This window comes from Salvelinus fontinalis, chromosome 23, assembly GCF_029448725.1.
Source record: "Salvelinus fontinalis isolate EN_2023a chromosome 23, ASM2944872v1, whole genome shotgun sequence".
Classification (NCBI taxonomy): domain Eukaryota; kingdom Metazoa; phylum Chordata; class Actinopteri; order Salmoniformes; family Salmonidae; genus Salvelinus; species Salvelinus fontinalis.
In genome coordinates, this window is record NC_074687.1 from 45691264 (window position 1) to 45713638 (window position 22375).

The following is a 22375-nucleotide window of genomic DNA, read 5'->3' on the forward strand; positions in this document are numbered from 1 at the left end:
ATGTATTGGAATGACTGGAATTCTGATAGACTTTGGTTTTTAATGTAAATATATAGTTTCATCGTATTATTATATGTAGTAGAAAGCGATGGGTTAGAAGAAGCCTACAGAACCAACCCGTAAAGTTAAATTTAACATCCATATATGGCCAGCTATGTAAACTTTAACATTGATTTATTCTGCGCCTCTTAACACTTCTTATGGCTGCAGGGGCAGTATTGAGTAGCTTGGATAAAAGGTGCCCATTTCAAACGGCCTCGTACTCAATTCCTGCTCGTACAATATGCATATTATTATTACTATTGGATAGAAAACACTCTCAAGTTTCTAAAACCGTTTGAAATATATGTGTGAGTAAAACAGAACTCATTTTGCAGCAAACTTCCTGTCAGAAAGTGAAAAATCTGAAATCGAGGCTCTGTTCCAGGGCCTCCCTAATCATTTGCTTGAAATCTATTAGTATACATGCACTTCATACGCCTTCCACTGGATGTCAATAGTCTGTGAGAGGTGAAATGGAGTGTATATATATTTCTATGGTCAAAAGAGAGAGCTTGGAATGATAGGACCCCAATTTCCTTTGTTCAGGAAGACGCGGAAAGGACTTCCGCATTGGCTTCTGAAAAGCTTTTGTTATAGACGGCTAATATCTCCGGCTTTGATTTTATTTGATAAATGTGACAATATCATCGTAAAGTATGTTTTTTTAATATAGTTTAATCAGATTATTGAATTTTTTTCGGGAGTTTTGGCGTGTTCCGTTCTCTGCGTTTGTTGACGATGGACAGCTTCGCGCCACTTGGCAAGTTTTGCTTGCAAATTCGAGAGGGAAAAAGGACATTCTAAATCCAAACAACGATTGTTCTGGACAAAGGACCACTTGTACAAGATTCTGATGGAAGCTCAACCAAAGTAGGACCCATTTATGATGTTATTTCCTATTTCTGTCGAAAATGTGTTGTTGCGTTTTCCGTCTTGATCTTTGGCGCTGTCTCGCTATAACGTAAGCTGCATGTCGTACTAAAGTTATTTTTAGAATTCTAACACGGCGATTGCATTAAGAACTAGTGTATCTATCATTTGCTGTACAACAAGTATTTTTTTGTAACGTTTATGATTAGTTATTTGGTCAGAATAGGTGAGTGTCAGAAATATATCCGGAGATTCTGGAAAATATTTGCTACGTTTTCACAATGTATAACCACGGATTTCAGCTCTAAGTATGCACATTTTCGAACAAACCATATATGTATTGTGTAATATGATGTTATAGGACTGTCATCTGGTGAAGTTTATGAAGGTTAGTGAAATAATTAATATCTTTTGCTGGTTTTGTCGCTATCGCTACTGTTGCCTTGAATCAATGCTGTTGTGTGGTTGGCTATTGTAGTAAGCTAATATAATGCTATATTGTGTTTGCTGTAAAACACTTAAAGAATCGGAAATATTGGCTGGATTCACAATATGTTTGTCTTTCATTTGCTGTACACCATGTATTTTTCATAAATGTTTTATGATGAGTATTTAGGTATTTCAATTTGGTCTCTGTAATTGTTCTAGCTGCTTCGGTGCTATTTCCGATTGTAGCTGCAATGTAAAACTATGATTTATACCTCAAATATGCACATTTTTCGAACAAAACATAGATTTATTGTATAACATGTTATAAGACTGTCATCTGATGAAGTTGTTTCTTGGTTAGTTTGGTTGGTTCTTGGTTAGTTTGGTTGGTTTTGTGCAAGCCACCTGTGCTGTGAAAAATGTCTGTGCTTTTTTGTATTTGGTGGTGAGCTAACATAAATATATGTGGTGTTTTCGTTGTAAAACATTTAAAAAATCTGACATTTTGGCTGGATTCACAAGATGTTTATCTTTCATTTGCTGTATTGGACTTGTTAATGTGTGAAAGTTAAATATTTCTAAAAAATGTATTTTGAATTTCGAGCCCTGCACATTTCGCGGCTGTTGTCATATTGTGCCCGACTTCGGGCTTGCAGCCCAAAGAAGTTGGGAAAGTAATCTACTGTATAAGTAACAGAATTGAATCAGATTACATTACTGAGTTTGGGTAACCCAAAAAGGATGTTACTGATGACAATTTTGGACAGATAACTAGTATTGGATTAAATTTAGAAAGTAACCTACCCAACCATGGCTATGAATGCCAAGAAGCCAACCTTACTGAAACATATATCACTCATTGGCCTATCCCTCTGTTCTGGCACAGATCTACTATTCAGAAGGATCCTCTCAGAATCCCTCACCCTTGATCCATTCTCCTCTACTTTCTTCACATCCTCAGCATACGACCCCTTCTGCACTACTCTGACCCTGGCCACCTTAACCTCCCTCTCTCACACCGGACACCGCCAATCCCCAGCAACATAGGCACCCCTACAGTTGACACACTTTTCCCACCAAAACTACACATTCCTCTGTCCCATGTCCTCCTGCACACTTCCCGCATCTTGCAATCTCCCTCCGACACTCTGCTGTGACATGCCCATAAATGTGACCTATAACACTGCAGTGGATTCGGCACAAAGCTCTAATAGCATAACTCATATGTCCTAACCTTACTTTGTCAGGTAAAGAAAGACTGTGTCACCTCTGTTTCACCACGCTCTCAGCCGGGTCTGCGTCGCACCAAACGACGCAGACCTGGGGTAACTTCAATTACCCCACCAAAAACTATTCTGGGTGCCGCAGTAAAAGTATTGAAAGGAATACTCAGTAGGATCCGTAGAATGTATAGATGGTTTCATTTCATGGGGCTTTGAAATATACAGAGTGTTGCTGACCTTTTACTGTGGTCAAACAGCTTAAAATGGGGTGCCTGGACACTATATGGTACAAATATACAGTAGCTGTACAAGAAAAACAATTATTTGTGCAGAAGTAAAAGTGGGATTGGGATTACTCACTAGGGTCTGTGGAATATATACTGAACAAAAATATTAACGCAACATGCAACATTTATATTTACATTTTATTTTATTATTAATAAACATATAGCTTAATTTCATCAGTCTGCTCTATCATTCAAGTTTTAAATCTTAACTTCTTTCACTTAAGTAATTTCCTCTCCAATCACTCATGGATTCACATTGCCCTCTCATAAGACTGCGTTAGAGAACAAGGACGGCATAGGCAAGATGCAGTTGATGGTATAGTGTACAGTATAAACATATGAGCTGAGTAATGTAGTGTATGTAAACATTATATAAAGTGCCTTTGTTTAAAGTGGCTAGTGATACATTTACGACATCCATTATTATTCTAATCCCATATTTGCGTTAGTACACTGCAGGAACAACTACAATGATCACAGATATGTGATAGTACACGGCGAAGGGTTAAATAGCCTACCTCCATGTCAGTGAAGAGCTGTTAATTTAAAACCAAGACTTGAATTGAGGGGGTATGAGAGGGTATTCCAATGGCAATAAAGAAAATGGCAGAAAGCATAAGCCTACCCAAGTTAGCTTAAGATTGTTTAGAAAATAAAACGGATCTAATTGTAGAATGTGATCTCTTACAGCACTTTGGTCTGCAATGCTTTATGTTAGAAACAAGCTGTAAAATACCCAGGAAAGACGTGACTTGGATGCATATGGAGATATACAATATACAAAGTATGTGGATACCCCTTTAAATTAGTGTATTTGGCTATTTCAGCCACATACATTGCGGACAGGTGTATAAAATCAAGCACACAGCCATGCAATCTCCATAGAGAAACAATGGCAGTAGAATGGCCTTACTGAAGAGCTCAGTGACATTCAACGTGGCACCATCATAGGATGTCAGCCTTCCAACAAGCCAGTTTGTCAAATTTCTGCTCTGCTAGAGCTGCCCCGGTCAACTGTAAGTGCTTTCTGTTATTGTGAAGTGGAAACATCTAGGAGCAACAACGGCTCAGCACTGAAGTGGTAGACCACACAAGCTCACAGAACGGGACTGCCGAGTGCTGAAATGCATAGTGCGTAAAAATCGTTTATCCTCGGTTGCAACATTCACTAGTTCCAAACTTAATGAAATGGGTTTCCATAGCCGAGCAGCCGCACACAAGCCTAAGATCACCATGCGCAATGCCAAGCATCTGCTGGAGTGGTGTAAAATTTGCCGCCAGTGGACTCTGGAGCAGCAGAAACGCTTTCTCTGGAGTGATTAATTATTACACCATCTGGCAGTCCGACAGACAAGACATACCTCCCGGGTGGCGCAGTGGTCTAGGGCACTGCATCGCAGTGCTAGCTGCGCCACCAGAGTCTCTGGGTTTGCGCCCAGGCTGGGCTGGGTTCGCGCCCAGGCTCTGTCGCAGCCGGCCGCAACCGGGAGGTCCGTGGGGCGACGCACAATTGGCATAGCGTCGTCCGGGTTAGGGAGGGTTTGGCCGGTAGGGATATCCTTGTCTCAGTATGTAAAATGTAATAAAAATGTATGCACTCTATTGTAAGTCGCTCTGGATAAGAGCGTCCGCTAAATGACAAAAAAAAATAATAATAATCTGGGTTTGGTGGATGCCAGGAAAACACAACCTGTTTAAACCCAGACAGCTTTAAGGTAAACACTTGTGACCTTCTCTCATTGGGTTAAGCAACAGAAGAGAAGCCAGAAGTTAAAGCTGACATTGTTCTGCGTTGGTAGGCCTACTCTGTCTGGGGTGGAAAGGTAGGCCTAACTTTAGAATGTACCATGCTCAAATTTCTAATGACGTCTCAGATGAAATTATTTGTAAACAAGGACAGTTTGGTTGCAAACAAGACAAACTGATTTGGCATTAAAGAAATATAAGATGAACACATAAGGCCTATAGTCCATTCTTAACCTGTCATTTTGAACATTTGTGTGGTGTTCCAGATTCTGCTGATATGTTAAATGATGTAGAAATGCATGGTCTGCAAACCCACAACCTTCTTGGATGCAGCCCTGTGTGCCGTCAAAATTCCTGTGTTGCCGTCTAATGCTTACAGGACGAAGAACAAAACTGCATATCTAAGGCTGGTCTGCCCAAGAAGTGAGGCTAAACGGTAGGCATGTTCTCTTTTTTCAAGCGTTCAGGGAGGGTTCAGATAAAATATATTTTGCTGAAGGGAGGGCCGTGCATTTGCATTTCAGAGGTCCAATTTCCTCCATGTAACCCTTATTATAAATAACGTTCACTCCCTGAAGCGTTCCCTTTAAATACGGTGCACCTTTTAGTTCGAATTTTGTCCAAAGACTAGAATATTTTGAGAGAACGGGTTCAGAATATTCGGGATCAATGAAAGTATGATTGATCCCGAATATATTCAATCTCGTCTCTGTTTCAGCACCAATTGGTAGATAAAAAAAAATACTGTGATCTTGTAGATGATTTAGGTTGAGGAAAGTATTTATGAATCATAAAAAACAGGTCTGGAGAGCCTTTACACACAAAAGTCAGAAAACGGTGGATTGATTCATTCTTAAAATTGCCACATTCAGTTCTTCAACCCATGGTAACGTTGGAAGATTAGTGTACATAGCCTTATATCAGGGAGAATAGTGTACAATAGTAGGCTATAACCTTGTCTATTCCCTGCACTAACCATGGAACTGTTTAATGACACGGCCAAGTATTGTGCCATGCATCGGGTTCAAACTGTTACGGCTTGGTCTGCTCTCCGCTCAATGACCATTTAATTTTTTTAAACCTTTATTTAACCAGGTAGGCCAGTTGAGAACAAGTTCTTATTTACAACTGCGACCTGGCCAAGATAAAGGAAAGCAGTGCGACAAAAACAACACAGAGTTACACATAAACAACGTACAGTCGATAACACAATAGAAAAAGCTATGTACAGTGTGTGCAAATGTAGAAGAGTATAAGGCAATAAATAGGCCATAGAGGAAAAGATCATTACAATTTAGCATTAATACTGGAGTGATAGATGTGCAGATGATGTGTAAGTAGAGATACTGGGGTGCAAAAGAGCAAGAGGGTAAGTAATAATATGGGGATGAGGTATTCGGGTGGGCTATTTACAGATTGGCTGTGTACAGGTACAGTAATCGGTAAGCCGCTCTGATAGCTGATGCTTAAAGTTAGAGAGGGAGATATGACTCCAGCTTCAGAGATTTTTGCAATTCGTTCCAGTCATTGGCAGCAGAGAACTGGAAGGAAAGGCGGCCAAAGGAAGTGTTGGCTTTGGGGATGACAAGTGTAATAAACCTGCTGGAGCACGTGCTACGGGTGGGTGTTGCTATGGTGACCAGTGAGCTGAGATAAGGCGGGGCTTTACCTAGCACTTTACCTAGACTTATAGATGACCTGGAGCCAGTGGGTTTGGCAACGGATATGGAGTCAGGGCCAGTCAACGAGACCATACAGGTCGCTACATTACATTACTTTTTTTAATCAACTGTTAGTAATGATCCTCAGCAACAACCAAACAGCCGTGATGGCATTTACAGAGGACGCAGACAAAAGGTAAACAAAACAAATGGAACAATAATGTAGGTTACACCAATTGAAGAGAACAGTAAATTGATAGTTGAATATGTGGTTATTAGGCCTACTGACGGCCGATACTGATATTTAACATAGAAATAGGACAGAGAAAGTCAGTGGAGCCTATAATTAAGACATTTGAGATTGCCCATAAGTCTAAAAAAAATCCCTAGTCCTTGCCGATGACAAACATACCGCATAACATGATGCACCCACCACCATGCTTGAAAATATGAGGAGTGGTACTCCGTGATGTGTTTACCCCAAACATTACACTTTGTATTCAGGACATTCATTTCTTTGCCACATTTTCTTTCAGTTTTACTTTAATGCCTTATTGCAAACAGGATGGATGTTTTTGAATATTTGTATTCTGTACAGGCTTCCTTCTTTCCATTCTGTCAATTAGGTGACTATTGTGGACTAACTAAAATGTTGTTCATCCATCTTCAGTTCTCTCCTATCACAGCCATTAAACTGTTTTCAAGTCACCATTGGCCTCAGGTTGAAATCCCTAAGCAGTTTCCTTCCTCTCCGGCAAATGAGTTAGGAAAGATGCCTGTATCTTTGTAGTGAGTTGGTGCATTGATACCTGTTACGTACGCCTCTTGGAGGGAACGCAACACCCTGCTAAACTCAACTCCCCGTGGAGTGAAAGAGGTATGTGATTGTAGGTGCGGGTAAGGATGGCAGAGGCAGAGAATATTACCGTTTACAGGGAATTTATTTCCTTAACACTGTAATGTGGGGAAACGGGGCTGGACAGAACCAAAGCAAAGAAAGTTAGAGTCCCCTCTCCTACCTTACCTGCCCACCCACTATTTACCTAACCTTTTAGCACCTCCTGGCGTGCTAACCAAAATATAGGGGGTGGTCCGCCCAGGTCTTACCTAGTGTGCATAGACAGTAAATACTACGGGTTATGTATGCCCGCAGGCCCCTTTTCCCCCCTGGGAACAAAAACAGAATAATTACTAACATAAAGTGAACAATATCAATAATCACAGTCCTTTTAAAATACACACACCTCAGAAGTAGCGGCTACAAAATACTTCTAACAAAACTGTTACTGGGCAACAACCAAAACAGGACATCAAAGATGCTCTCTCTTCCTGACAAAAGCTTTTATCCAGCTGGAGAAATAGTTGGTAATTGAAAACAGCTGTTTCCCCTGACGAGAGGGAGGGTTCAGAGCTCCAATCATCGATGCGGCTGACCAATCAGCTGCTGAGAATCCAGGAAGCCATTTCCTGAAATACAAACACAAAACACAGAAACTGGGGAACGTAACAATACACCATCCAAAGTATAATTATACTGTACAAAAATATACACGCAACATGTAAAATTTTGGCCCCATGTTCATGAGCTGAAATAAACTATCCCAGAAATGTTCAATTTCTCTCAAATGTTGTGCACAAATTTGTTTACATCCCTATTAGTGAGCATTTCTCCTTTGCCAAGATAATCCATCCATCCACCTGACAAGCGTGGCATATCAAGAAGCTAATTAAACAGCATGATCATCACAGTTGCATCTTGTGCTGGGGACAAATCATTACAAGCATTTCGCTACCCCCGGCAATAACATCTGCTAAACACGTATGTGACCAATAAAATTTGATTTGAAAACAAATACTGGAAAACAAATATTGCAGTTTTGTCACAAAACAATGCCACAGATGTTTCAAGCTTCGAGGGAGCATGCCATTGGCATGCTGACTGCAGGAATGTCCACCAGAGAACAGAATGTTAATTTCTCTACCATAAGTCGCCTCCAACGTCATTTTAGAGAATTTGGCAGTACGTTCAACTGGCCTCGCAAGCGCAGACCACGTGTAACCACGCCACTCCAGGACCTCCACATCTGGCTTCTTCACCTGCAGGATCGTCTGAGACCAGCCACCTAGACAGCTGATGAAACTGAGGAGTATTTCTGTCTGTAATAAAGCCCTTTTGTGGAGAAACTCATTCTGATTGGCTGGGCCTGGCTCCCAAGTGGGTAGGTCTATGCCTCCCCAGGCCCACCCATGGCTGCGCACCCTGCCTAGTCATGTGGAATCTATAGAAAAGGCCTTAATGCATTTGTTTCTATTGACTGATTTCATCATATGAACTGTAACTCTGTAAAAACTTAGAAATCGTTGAATGTTACGTTTATATTTTTTGTTCAACGTAATAACTAATAATATGCTCAAAGGCATATTCAGTGAATGCTCTTTTTTTTATATATCTGCAAATCGGTGCCCTTCCTTGCAAGATATTGGACAACTTTGTGGTTGAATCTGTGTTTTGAATTCACTGCTCGAATGAGGGACCTTACAGATAATTGTATGTGTGGGGCACAGAGATGAGGTAGTCATACAAAAATCATGTTAAACACTATGATTGCACTGAGTGAGTCCCTGCAACTCATGTGACTTGTTAAGCACATGTTTTACTCCTGAACTTATTTAGGGTTGCCATAACAAAAGGGTTGAATACTTATTGACTCAAGACATTTCAGCTTTTCATTTTTAATTAATTTGTAAAAATGGCTAAGAACATAATTCCACTTTGACATTATAGGGTATTGTGTGTAGGCCAGTGACAAAAAAATCTAAAAACTGAAGGGACGTGAATACTTTCTGAAGAAACTGTAGTTTATTCCAAATATGAACACTGAACAATTACAAACCACTGATATTCGCTGTAAATGAACTAACATGACCTTTGAAAAACTTGCCTGATATGATATCCCTTTATATGAGGAATTAGCAGAGGAATCTTCAATCCATTAGATTGAATGAATCCATCTAAATCTCAATTCATGTCAGGGATCATTAGTTGTATTCCTTGATGACTAACATTTTGCCTAGTTGACCAAACATGGATAAGAAAAGAAACTGCTGTATTTCTATCCACATGATGGCAGCAGCATGTCCAAGTGTAGGTGGGGAAAAAAAAACATTTATTCAGTGCCTCTGAGAAATGATACAGCACATACTTGTTACAAAAATACTGGTTCAGTCAAGACAACAGTAGCACTATAGCCCAAAAAAAAGTCTCAGAAATTCAACAACACGAGGCTAATACAAAGTGTCTTAATAAAATGCATCTGGGTTTCCTCAACCATCACAGTCAGCAGCCACTTCAATAGAAATTAGCACACAATTTAACTCAAAACATTTTCAAACCCCAATGGTAGGTTATTATGAACTGGATTTTCTTTTTTGATTAACACCTTCCATCAAATTTGTCTCAGCCTCTGCTTTACAGACATTATAACTTATGTCTTAGATATAAACATGGCACATTTTTACGAGGACATATAAAAGTTACCTTCACCAAAAGTAAAATGTCAAGTAAACAGAAATGTTCTATGGAATTTAAAGTAATCATATTTATAATCACATTTAACATATTTGTGAGCTGGTACATAACATTATAGCAATATTCTTTCTAAGAACCATCATATCATATCTGAGTTTTATTATATCCAATTGGTAGTAGTTACAGTCTTGTCTCATCGCTGCAACTCCCGTATGGACTCGGGAGAGGCGAAGGTCGAGAGCCATGCGTCCTCCGAAACACAACCAAGCCGCACTTTCTTTACACAATGCACATCCAACCCGGAAGCCAGTCGCACCAATGTGTCGGAGGAAACACAGTATACCTGGCAACCTGGTCAGCGTGCACTGCGCCCGGCCCACCACAGGAGTCGCTAGTGCGTGATGAGACAAGGATATCCCTGCCGGCCAAACCCTCCCTAACCCGGACGACGTTGGGCCAACTGTGCGCCGCCCCATGGGCCTCCCGGTCGCGGCCGGCTGCGACAGAACCCAGAATCTCAGCACTGCGCCACCCGGGAGGCTATTTACTTATTTTTATAAAACAATTATCTTGGGAGCAGATATCAACTCAGAATTTCTTATCAGAATCTCTTTTGACATGCATTTCTAAAACCACACACTCATACTTGCAACTTACAGTTTTCCATATTAGGTTATGAAACTCACCCTCGCCTGTGTAAATGTATGAAATATTGTGACTGCTGACTACAATATGGGTTAGGGCATTTTACATGTGTTGTTACTTTTCCAAATCATATCGTATGTTCTCACATAACTTCATTTCAAAATAAATAACTATTCTCTTCTTTAATTTTAAAATATTATTTAAAAGGTTGCCCCCTTAGTAAACCACAAGCCTTAAATGAAATGAAAATAAAACAAAAATGTGGAAAACGGTACATAAAAAAATGTATAGCTAATTGAATATACCAAATTTGAAGACAGTTTAAAAAGTAACATTGATAAAAACAGAAATAAAAATAAAACACAGATATATCATATACAATATATATTTTTTAATGGATACAATAAAAAATGCTGCCGCAGTTAGCTTCTCTTCTCTTGTTCAACCCCTTGGAAAATATGTGCCAATGCCCTGAGAAAAGGGGAAACACCTCTATGTTCGACCCGTCTCTTTGGCATTACGGAAGGGATGAAGAAGACAATGGCGAGCTTCTCTGCCAGGCAAGAGCTGCAGAACCAGTTTGTAGGCAGTCATGTTTTGGAGGCATGGGAGAGAGGAATGAGCCTATTTGGATAATTGTATTGCGTTTACTAGGACCAAAAAAACAGGGACAGGTTTTTACTTATTTTTTGGAATGAGAGAGATAGCTGTTCTCGATACACAGCACTATGTAGGAGCTAGAGCAGCTACTGGGCAACTGTTGTAGGAGCTGGCCGGTCTGCAGTGAGGACGCTAGGCCAGTCACTGCACGGTCTCCTGCCCTCCATGTCTCACAGTAGTTATCTGTCTGGCGGTGACCCTCGCTGCTAGAGCCGTGCCAGACCAATTTCTCTGGCCTGAAGGGAAACAATTCAGAATAAATTATGTTAATCACCTTAGGTACATCCCTTTATTAGATACATTTTAAGAAATCTATTCCAGTTCACAGTAAAATTGTAGTACAGTGCCTTCACTGTTGGCCTGGCATATCATACATACAAAGACTACCAACATTTATAACAAAGCAATTTTGTTTTGGAGGACATTCATTATAATAATAAGAAAGTAACTATTTGCCATAAAAAGAAAGATACTGCACTATTAGACTGCCAATTTTTAAACAGTAGTGTGTGATAATAAACTCAGCAAAAACAGAAACGTCCCTTTTTCAGGACCCTGTCTTTCAAAGATAATTCTTAAAAATCCAAATAACTTCACAGATCTTCATTGTATAGGGTTCTAAACACTGTTTCCCATGCTTGTTCAATGAACCATAAACAATTAATGAACATGCACCTGTGGAAAGGTCGTTAAGACACTAACAGCTTACAGACGGCAGGCAATTAAGGTCACAGTTATGAAAACTTAGGACACTAAAGAGGCCTTGCTACTGACTCTGAAAAACACCAAAAGAAAGATGCCCAGGGTCCCTGCTCATCTGCATGAACGTGCCTTAGGCATGCTGCAAGGAAGCATGAGGACTGCAGATGTGGCCAGGGCAATAAATTACAATGTCCATATTGTGAGACGCCTAAAACGGCGCTACAGGGAGACAGGGCGGGCAGCTGATCGTCCTCGCAGTGGCAGGCCACGTGTAACAATACCTGCACAGGATTGGTACATCCGAACAAAACACCTGCGGGACAAGTACCGGATGGCAACAACAACTGCCCGAGTTACACCAGGAACGCACAATCCCTCCATCAGTGCTCAGACTGTCCGCAATAGGCTGACAGAGGCTGGACTGAGGTCTGTTGTAAGGCAGGTCCTCACCAGACATCACCGGCAACAACGTCGCCTATGGGCACAAACCTACCGTCGCTGGACCAGACAGGACTGGCAAAAAGTGTTCTTCACTGACGAGTCGCGGTTTTGTCTCACCAGGGGTAATGGTCGGATTCGCGTTTATCGCCAATGGAATGAGCGTTACACCGAGGCCTGTACTCTGGAGCAGGATAGATTTGGAGGTGGAGGGTCTGTCATGGTCTGGGAAGGTATGTCACAGCATCATCGGACTGAGCTTGTTGTCATTGCAGGCAATCTCAAAGCTGTGCGTTACAAGGAAAACATCCTCCTTCCTCATGTGGTACCCTTCCTGCAGGCTCATACTGACATGACCCTTCAGCATGACAATGCCACCAGCCATACTGCTCGTTCTGTGCGTGATTTCCTGCAAGACAGGAATGTCAGTGTTCTGCCATGGCCAGCGAAGAGCCCGGATCTCAATCCCATTGAGCACATCTGGGATCTGTTGGATCGGATGGTGAGGGCTAGGGCCATTCCTCCCAGAAATGTCTGGGAACTTGCAGGTGCCTTGGTGGAAGAGTGGGGTAACATCTCACAGCAAGAACTGGCAAATCAGGTGCAGTCCATGAGGAGGAGATGCACTGCAGTACTTAATGCAGCTGATGGCCACACCAGATACTGACTGTTACTTTTGATTTTGACCCCCCTTTGTTCAGGGACACATTATTCCATTTCTGTTAGTCACATGTCTGTGGAACTTGTTCCGTTTATGTCTCAGTTGTTAATTCTTATGTTCATACAAATATTTACACATGTTAAGTGTGTTTGCTGAAAATAAACACAGTTGACAGTGAGAGGACGTTTATTTTTTGCTGAGTTTATATACACTTTTTGAGAGTTACAATTTAGGCTCGAGGCTTGGGGGGGATATGGAACGGTATTGCTAGCAAGCTTTGCTCTGACTAGCTTATTGAGCTGCAAGTTGTGGCTATTGCAATCTAGTTGGTAAGCTGCTAAAAATTGGTATCATCTAAACGGATGTTGTTCGCTAAGTAATTGTTAGGTTGGAATTGTAATTGTTAGGTTAGATTACTTGTTGGTTATTACTGCATTGTCGGAACTAGAAGCACAAGCATTTCGCTACACTCGCATTAACATCTGCTAACCATGTGTATGTGACAAATAAAATTTGATTTGAAGTAGCTAGCTGTTTGCATTTTAGCTTGCATACACAGAGCTGTCAATGTTAGCTTAGCAAAAACTTAGGTAAAAAACGTGCGTAGCTAGCTACAGTATCTATGTAGCCACCTTAACTCTTTAAACTATAACATTGGCAAACACTTAGCTTGTCCCATTTTCTTCTTCATAATTTACTAACTCACTGAGAATAGTTTGACAATGACGTAACTAAGTTGAACAACTCACCTTAGCTAACCAGCAACTAGGATTTTGATGCATTAGATGCACATTGTAAACACACTTTTTGTTTTGTTGTTCCGTGTCTGAGAGACCAACACTCACCATGCACTGTCCCTGAGGATATCTCTGCCGTCAAAGGAGTAGATTGGCGCATTTTCCTCCATCCTCCCCTCAGTCTTACTGAACAATGACTCCCAGCTATTAAATAGCACATGGTCCTAGAGGAGAGAAAATATACACTTAGTGGCGAGTTTATTAGGTACACCCATCTAGTACCAAGTCCGGACCCCTCTTTGCCTCCAGAATAGCCTGAATTCTTAGGGGCATAGATTCTATAAGGTGTGTCGTTCAAACGTTGCTCAATTGGTATCAAGGGACCTAATTTGTGTCAGGAAAACATTCCCCACACCATTACGCCACCAGCCTGTACCATTGACACCTCGCAGGTTGGGGCCATTGACTCATGCTGCTTACGCCAAATCCTGACAGCCATCAGAATGAAGCAATAGGAACTGGGATTCGTCGGACCAGGCGATGTATTTCCACTCATCAATTGTCCAGTGTTGGTGATAGCGTGCACACTGTAGCCACTTCTTGTTTTTAGCTAATAGGAGTGGAACCCGGTGTGGTAGTCTGCTGCAATAGCCAATCCATGACAAGAACCGGTGACTTGTGCATTCCAAGATGCCGTTCTGCACACCACTGTTGTACTGTGCCGTTATCTGCCTGTTTGTGGCCTGCCTGTTTGCTTGCACAAATCTTGCCATTCTTCGATCTCTCTCATCAATAAGTTGTTTTCGCCCACAGGACTGCCCACGCCCGGATGTTTTTGTTTGTTTGTCGCACCATGCGTTAAAAGCCCAGGAGGCCGGCTGTTTGAGATTCTGGAACCGGCGAGCCTGGTACTGACGATCACACAACGCTCAAAGTTGCCTAGGTCACTTATTTTACCCATTCTAACGTCCAATCGAACAGTAACTGAATGCCTCGATGCCTGTCTGCCTGCTTTATATAGCAAGCCACGGCCAGGAGACTCAAGGATAAAATGAAAACCCATGGTAGCATCGCATGACTGATTCTTAACAGTGTTGTGTTGAAATAACCTCTAGAATTTCCTGAAATGGTAATGAATAGGTTACTTCAATAAACTCAATTTCAATTTGGTGTCAGAAGTAGGATCCCAAAGTCTAGACTGATGCTTTCTTTAGTATATGTTTACACACCTTGAGGTTTAAGATGGGGAGGCTGTCTCTGTCGGACTTGCGAACGATGCTGTAGAGGTCCTGGAGCTTGGAGGACAAGAAAGCCCTGAAGGTGCCCTTCAGGCCCACTGCACGAGCTTGCTGGAAACACAGGAAGTCTGCCCCTCGAATGCCCCGCATGTTGCCCACTTGGGGAGTGTTCAGGGCGATCAGGTGGAGCTGAGCAGAAATCCCGCCAGATTTGAGTTATAAAAACAGCTTGGCTTAGGTCTACACACACAATTTAGATGAGACCATTTGTTAGATACATGCTTTCTCTGAAGGCACATTCAATGATGATAAGATACTCACTCCTGGCCCTGATGTGTGGACGTGACCGGCAGGCTGGGGAACAGGTTGTCTCTGGGGGGTAATGTGATATCGTCTTTCGGGCTGGGAGGGATACCTGTTCTCAGGCTGCACAGGGCTGTAGCGGCCATCTGTCTGAGGGGGGTATCTGGGATCATACTGAGGGGGGTCTCTGGGGTCACGATTGTTGGGTTGGGCGGGCCTGGGGATCTCAATAGGCTGGCGAGGAGGAGGCACGATGGGGTGGGTGGCAGCACCGCCGTGGGAGAATTGTTCAGCTCCATTGTTGGCCGAGTGGTCCTGGGATTGGGGGTAATTGACGACAGGGGGAGGCTGGACTGCCGCTACTTCGTTGTCCTGGAGATTAAGAGCAACAGTGATTAAGTAAAATAAGCAAGCTTGATGTGCAAGTACATCCCCTGGACAGGACACTAGCCTATCGCAGGGCCTTACCCCCAATCCATCTCCTTAATGCTGAGTGCCAAGCTGAGAGGCATCGGGTACCATTTTTTGAGTCTTTGGTATGACTCGACCAGAGTTCAAACCCCCAACCTTCGAATCTCAGGGCGGACACTCCAAGCACAGGTCATTTGAGATGACAAGTCATCCTTGATTTTATGACTGACTTTGTTTCCTCAAATAGCTATTTATTAAATAAGTTCATTCATTAACTTTGTTTTATTTACTCATTTTCATTCAACTTACCAGATCTCTGTAGAAGGGACTGTAGTCACTGAGCTGGAATAGAATAAGAATATGAAAAAAGTGCATATATTTTTTTGCATAGGTAATTTTTTCACGTTCACAGTCTTTTAATGTGCACTTAACCAACTTTGAGTGTACATCTCCAGCTTCCTACCTTACTAACACGTCTCACATGAAAGAAAAATTAATGACTTCACCATGATTTGTCTGAATCCATTGCGGACTCGGATGTAGAGATCTGCCTTGTCGACAATGTAGATGAGCGTGCCCTCCGACTGGCGCCTTGCAGTAGCAATCATGGTGTCGTATGACCTCAAAACTGTCACCTGGGGAGACCAATACATATACAAGATTGCGGGCATCAATCAGAAAAACAACCAGTGAATCTTAGTAGTCATGATGAATAAACTGACTTTCAACCACAAAAAGAAAACAATGTAAAATAGACCTTCTTTTGCCTCTGCTTTTTTCTAAGGTACCTTGCAATCACTCGACTGAATCCACTTAACTGAAAACAGCAATCTGTGGTTTCGGCATGGTAGCCATCTAACAGAATGGTTAAACCAGTTTCGCCTATGTCGAAACCGTGAGATGACCACTTACCCCTGAGGTGTGACCAGGAATTCCAGGTGGTCCAGCAGGTCCGGGGGGGCCTGGAATACTAATGGCTGTGTTGAAACAAAATATATGATAATGACGATATAATATAGCTGCTTCTTACAGTGTCAAGCTCGTTGTGTACTATCCCAAGATTAGGTTAAGGAGGGTAGGCAAGCCTATCGTTATTCCTTAATGTCAAACGTCCAAGGACCATATGTTATGTTCAGTGGCAGGCTGGCTCTGGCAGCCAAAACAGCCAAATATTCCATCTAAACGGGATTTGATTCTCAATTGCAATACGGTTCTAGAAACATTAAGCCCTTTAATTTCATATCACATCAAAATAATTTCACCAATGCAAAATATACACTTATTGTATAAAGGTGCGTAGAAAATGTAACCTTTTTTAAATTTATATTATTTCTCGCTGATATGAAAGTTAAGTTCCAAATGTCTCCAAAAACGTGTCGTAAAAGAGATGTATTGACGTTTAGACAGAGCACCGCCGGAGCATTGCCACTAGACATATTCATGAATAAACGTATGTTTAACATTACCATCTATGAATGGGCTAGTGCTGTACCTCACTCCATTCCACCACCAATGTATTTTGTGTGTATACCCTATTGAATAATGTATTGTGACATTGTGTTTGTCACTGGTTAGGAAACTCACGGTGGGTAGGTCTGTAGGCCCCTGGTAGTGAGTGGGACCCTGTGGGCCCGGGAGGCCCCGGTGGGCCTGGGTTTCCTGGACGACCGTCGTAACCAATCCCTGAGGAGCCTGGTGGGCCCTGTGGACCAGGGGGGCCCGTGATGGAATCTCCCTTTGGACCCTGTGATGAAAAATGAAGGAGAAAAAAAGTTGAACTTAATTTGTACCCCATTCATTATAAGGTTCTCTTTCCATTGTTGTTAGCAAGAATTGAGAGATATCGTTAGGAGTCTTAATGACTGATTTCAGGCTGTGACAAGTTCCTTTAAACAGGCATGATATGTAGATTAGATTGTTGAATCATACAGTATCGTTTTATCATTTGACAAACATATGCCAGGAGATGTGTGTTGACTAGTACCTTCCTAACAGATGAATATATGATGTAATGTCCTCTCAAGTTCTTACCATAAGTCCTGGGTTTCCAGGGGGTCCTGGCGGGCCTTGTTGCCTTCCAAAACGGGGGTCATAATAGCCACCACTTGGCTCTCCTTTCTCCCCCTTCACGCCTGTATCGCCGTGCTCTCCTTTCAGGTCATTCTGCAAAGAAAAAACAGCTATTAATGCTCTGTCCTGGCATGATAGCATTATGTAGGGTAATAGCATTTAAGAATCTGGACTGGCAATGAAGGGCTCTTTGCACCAAATCAAAGTGGTGAGAGAAATAAAAAAGGCAAAATGCACAGAGATGAATGAAATCAAGACAAATGTTTGATTGGAGAACAACTCAATTACATTCAGTTTAGGCTATTTTCTCCCCAATTTTGTGTTCTCCAAAACATGACCCAACAAGCAGCGCTGCTTCTTAATACACTGCTCATAGCAATGTGCCAAATTAGCACTTTTTGCATGAATGTTTACGTCATCTCGTCCTGTGTTCCAACATTTACCCACCTACTATTTTAGCTACTACATCCCTGTAAGTAATTCATACTGTAGCGTTAGCAAGGTCCTGAAAAACCAAACAGCAACATCAGAGATTCAAGTGAACACAGAGACCGAATGATCAAGTTGGGTTCTCAAATTATATATAGATATATTTATTGCAGTGCTGCAAGGAGAGAGTTTGTGCACCAAAACAGTACAACAGTCTCTCAATTGTAGATCCCTAAAGAGAGGACATTTATACAGATACACAAATAACTCCTCACAAGGTCACAGATAAGCGTATGTCTAGGCAGTGGATTAATACAGACTAGACTGGGCGGTATATCCTATGTTAGGATATGACGGTATTGACGCATGGACCGGTTTGGGTGTTTACTTTACCTTCTAGAACGGTATTTGAATGTTTGGTTTGTTAAATGTGATATTCCATGTGTAATGTCCATTTTTATAGTTTACTTCACTACTTGAGTCTCCTGCTATCTCGCTCTCCATTCTGCTTTCCACACAGATCTAGCCACGCCCCCTGTCACTCAAGGAGCGCATTTGTTGTTCCTCAACCACTGAGACTTTCAGTTATATGGTCAATGCAGCACACGCAACAACGTTAATCACAACAATGCTGTTTCCACATCGCTTCTTCATATAAATCCACTAGTGTTCTATAATTACACTATTCGTTTGTGTTTCTTACAACTGCAAACAGCTAGTTTGTCTTTTCTTAGCAAGTTAAGCTTGTTAAAATAAGCCTAAATATTGTTAGCTGCCAATGGTTAGCCGCTAATGCTAATCACTAGCTAGCTAATACATGTACGGAATCAGAGCAAATGTAATTAGCTATACAGCCTGATAATACCAGTGATGGTGTAGACTTAAATCAGAATGTTGTTTGTGCAACAGTATCTTTTAAATCAAATAGGAATGAAGCGAAGCAATAATATGTTGGCTACATGAAGTAGCTAAGAGAAAACATTTAATGTAGCCAAAGATTATAGGGACCCCTAGGAAACACTAACACTTTGGTTCCTACCCTGTCACAATAACTCCTCCCTGGCATTTTCATTCATTGTCATGTCAAACATTGTATTCAAAGTGCCCACTATTATATTCTAACTATAGAATTAGCATAAACATTATATTTCCATGATTCCAACAGTTCACCCAAGTGTTGTGCTCTAAATCAAAACATTTGGTTAAAAATAAGACTAGATTGTTTGCCCATAATGTGCAGCCCTACGTGGCAATGTGAAAATGATCTCAAATGAGTGCAGGAAATTCAGAAATTGAAGCAAATGCTGACAATTTTTGGTTGAAGTTGAATTGATCAGTATAAAAATGTTGACTGTAGAAATTCCCATTGAAATCACTTATAATGTACAGTTGAAGTCGGAAGTTTACATATACATTTAAACTCGGTTTTTCACAATTCCTGACTCTAAATCCCAGTAGAAATTCCCTGTCTTAGGTCAGTTAGGATCATCACTTTATTTTAAGAATGTGAAATGTAAGAATATTAGCAGAGAGAATGATTTCTTTCATATTTTATTTCTTTCATCACATTCCCAGTGGGTCAGAAGTTTACATACACTCAATTAGTATTTGGTACCATTGCCTTTAAATTGTTTAACTTGGGTCAAACGTTTCGGGTAGACTTTCACAAGCTTCCCACAATATGTTGAGGGAATTTTGACCCATTCCTCCTGACAGAGCTGGTGTAACGGAGTCAGGTTTGTAGGCCAGGTTTGTAGGCTTTTTCAGTTCTGCCCACAAATGTTCTATAGGATTGAGGTCAGGGCTTTGTGATGGCCACTCCAATACCTTGACTTGTTGTCCTTAAGCCATTTTGCCACAACTTTGGAAGTATGCTTGGGGTCATTGTCCATTTGGAAGACCCATTTGTGACCAAGCTTCAACTTCCTGACTGATGTCTTGAGATGTTGCTTCAATATATCCACATAATTTTCCTGCCTCAAGATGCCATCTATTTTGTGAAGTGCACCAGTCCCTCCTGCAGCAAAGCACCCCCACAACATGATGCTGCCACTCCCGTGCTTCATGGTTGGGATGGTGTTCTTCGGCTTGCAAGCCTCCCCCTTTTTGCACCAAACATAACGATGGTCATTATGGCCAAGCAGTTCAATTTTTGTTTCATCAGACCAGAGGACATTTCTCCAAAAAGTACAATCTTTGTCCCCATGTGCAGTTGCAAACCGTAGTCTGGCTTTTTCATGGTGGATTTGGAGCAGTGGCTTCTTCCTTGCTGAGCGGCCTTTCAGGTTATGTCGATATAGGACTCGTTTTACTGTGGATAGATACATTTTTACCTGTTTCCTCCAGCATCTTCACAAGGTCCTTTGCTGTTGTCCTGTGATTGATTTGCACTTTTTGCACCAAAGTACGTTCATCTCTAGGAGACAGAACGCGTCTCCTTCCTGAGAGGTATGACGGCTGCCTGGTCCTGTGGTGTTTATACTTGCGTACTATTGTTTGTACAGATGAGCGTGGTACCTTCAGGCGTTTGGAAATTGCTCCCAAAGATTAACAAGACTTTTTTGAGGTCTTGGCTGATTTTTTGAAGGTAGGTCTTGAACTACATCCACAAGTATACCTCCAATTGACTCAAATTATGTAAATTAGCCTACCGGAAGCTTCTAAAGCCACGACATCATTATCTGGAATTTCCCAAGCTGTTTAAAGGCACAGTCAACTTAGTGTATGTAAACTTCTGACCCACTGGAATTGTGATACAGTGAATTATAAGTGAAATAATCTGTCTGTAAACAATTGTTGGAAAAATGACTTGTGTTGCGCACAAAGTAGATGTCCTAACCGACTTGCCAAAGCTATAGTTTGTTAACAAGACATTTGTGGAGTGGTTGAAAAACTAGTTTTAATGACTCCAACCTAAGTGTATGTAATCTTCTGACTTCAACTGTATGTGTTGCCACCTTAGGGTCATGCGCTATTTAAAGCAAATTTTGAACTTGTATTATTCAAAAACATGTTCAAATATCGCCATACCGTCCAATTTGTTTTAAGTACTGTGATGTGATATTTTGGCCATATTGCCCAGCTCTAAACTAGACTGTGGAAAAGTACAGAATAGTACATGGAAAAGAATAGGAACAGAGTATCAGAATATATTGAGACACAAATAACTTCTTTATCCATCTTCCATCCTAACAGTAGTACTATTAATTGTAATACTTTCATACCTTGAATGTAAAAATGTCGAAGTTAGAGGCCACACCTGTAACAAAATTACAAAATATCACGATAAGCATACAAGCTGAATTGTAGCCTAAAGACAAAACGAAGTGGTTGTTATTTTCCCTGTACTTAGTGTGCTATATTGAGACATAAGGCCTACCTGGTGGTCCTGGGAGACCTTGAGCTCCGAAATCACCTTTCTCCCCCTTTGTCACTACAAAACAAAGAGCACATGTAAATATATATATATATATATATATATATATATATATATATATATATATATATATATATATATATATATATATATATATATATATATATATATATATATAGAGAGATTGTAGAAAATAAATATGGAAACATTTCCATGGGAAATTAATATAATTTATATCACTATTGTAATGGATGTATGCACCACCCATGCCCAATGGCAGTCAAATATACCTTTTTATGGGATAACGGAATGGATTGTGATATCTAAATTACACCTTGACTGCAGTATTTGATGTTCGAGTTTCAGTTAATTTCCCAAATCGAGGTGCTTTTGCTGAAAGCTTTAGCCTAATTTCTTGACAGTAGATTGATCATGAATCCCTCTTTATTCAATAGCTGAATCAAATTGAAGGTAGACGGGGAACGGTTTGTCTCCTTAGACAGTTTTTATTATTTAACTTCATTTTGTTGACTGCTAAGGTACAGTGCATTCGGAAAGTATTCAGACCTCTTCCTTTTTTTGTTACGTTACAGCCGTATTCTAAAACTGAATAAAAAAAAAGCTATCCTCAGGGTGTTTTCGAGCAGCTAGATGTTCTTTACCATTTGGCCATCAGATTTTCCACCCATGCTCCTTATATGACACATCACTGCACTCTATACTCCTCGGTAAACAGGTCATCTCTGTAAACCCATTGCAAGACCCACTGGTTGATGCTTATTTATAAAACTCTCTTAGGCCTCACTCCCCCCTATCTGAGATACCTACTGCAGCCCTCACCTCCACATACAACACCCGTTCTGCCAGTCACATTCTTTTAAAGGTCCCCAAAGCACACACGAGGAAAAAGTCAAGGAT

The 22375-nt window shown here is 41.1% G+C and overlaps 1 protein-coding gene across 4 annotated transcripts in view; it reads right to left on the bottom strand.

The window, feature by feature from the left end:
* Nucleotides 1-9096: 9096 nt before the first annotated feature.
* LOC129821403 (collagen alpha-1(XVIII) chain-like) overlaps nt 9097-22375 on the bottom strand; it is a 147216-nt gene continuing 133937 nt past the window's right edge. For all 4 annotated transcript variants that reach the window (XM_055879045.1, XM_055879044.1, XM_055879043.1 and 1 more), the window contains 11 exons: nt 21461-21514; nt 21306-21340; nt 17614-17745; nt 17167-17326; nt 16495-16559; nt 16089-16217; nt 15892-15924; nt 15190-15543; nt 14860-15057; nt 13739-13854; nt 9097-11328 (listed from right to left, as the gene is read on the bottom strand). In XM_055879045.1, coding sequence (XP_055735020.1) covers nt 11115-11328; nt 13739-13854; nt 14860-15057; nt 15190-15543; nt 15892-15924; nt 16089-16217; nt 16495-16559; nt 17167-17326; nt 17614-17745; nt 21306-21340; nt 21461-21514 — 1490 coding nt within the window. In that variant the 3' untranslated portion in view covers nt 9097-11114. The remainder of the gene's footprint in view (nt 11329-13738; nt 13855-14859; nt 15058-15189; nt 15544-15891; nt 15925-16088; nt 16218-16494; nt 16560-17166; nt 17327-17613; nt 17746-21305; nt 21341-21460; nt 21515-22375) is intronic.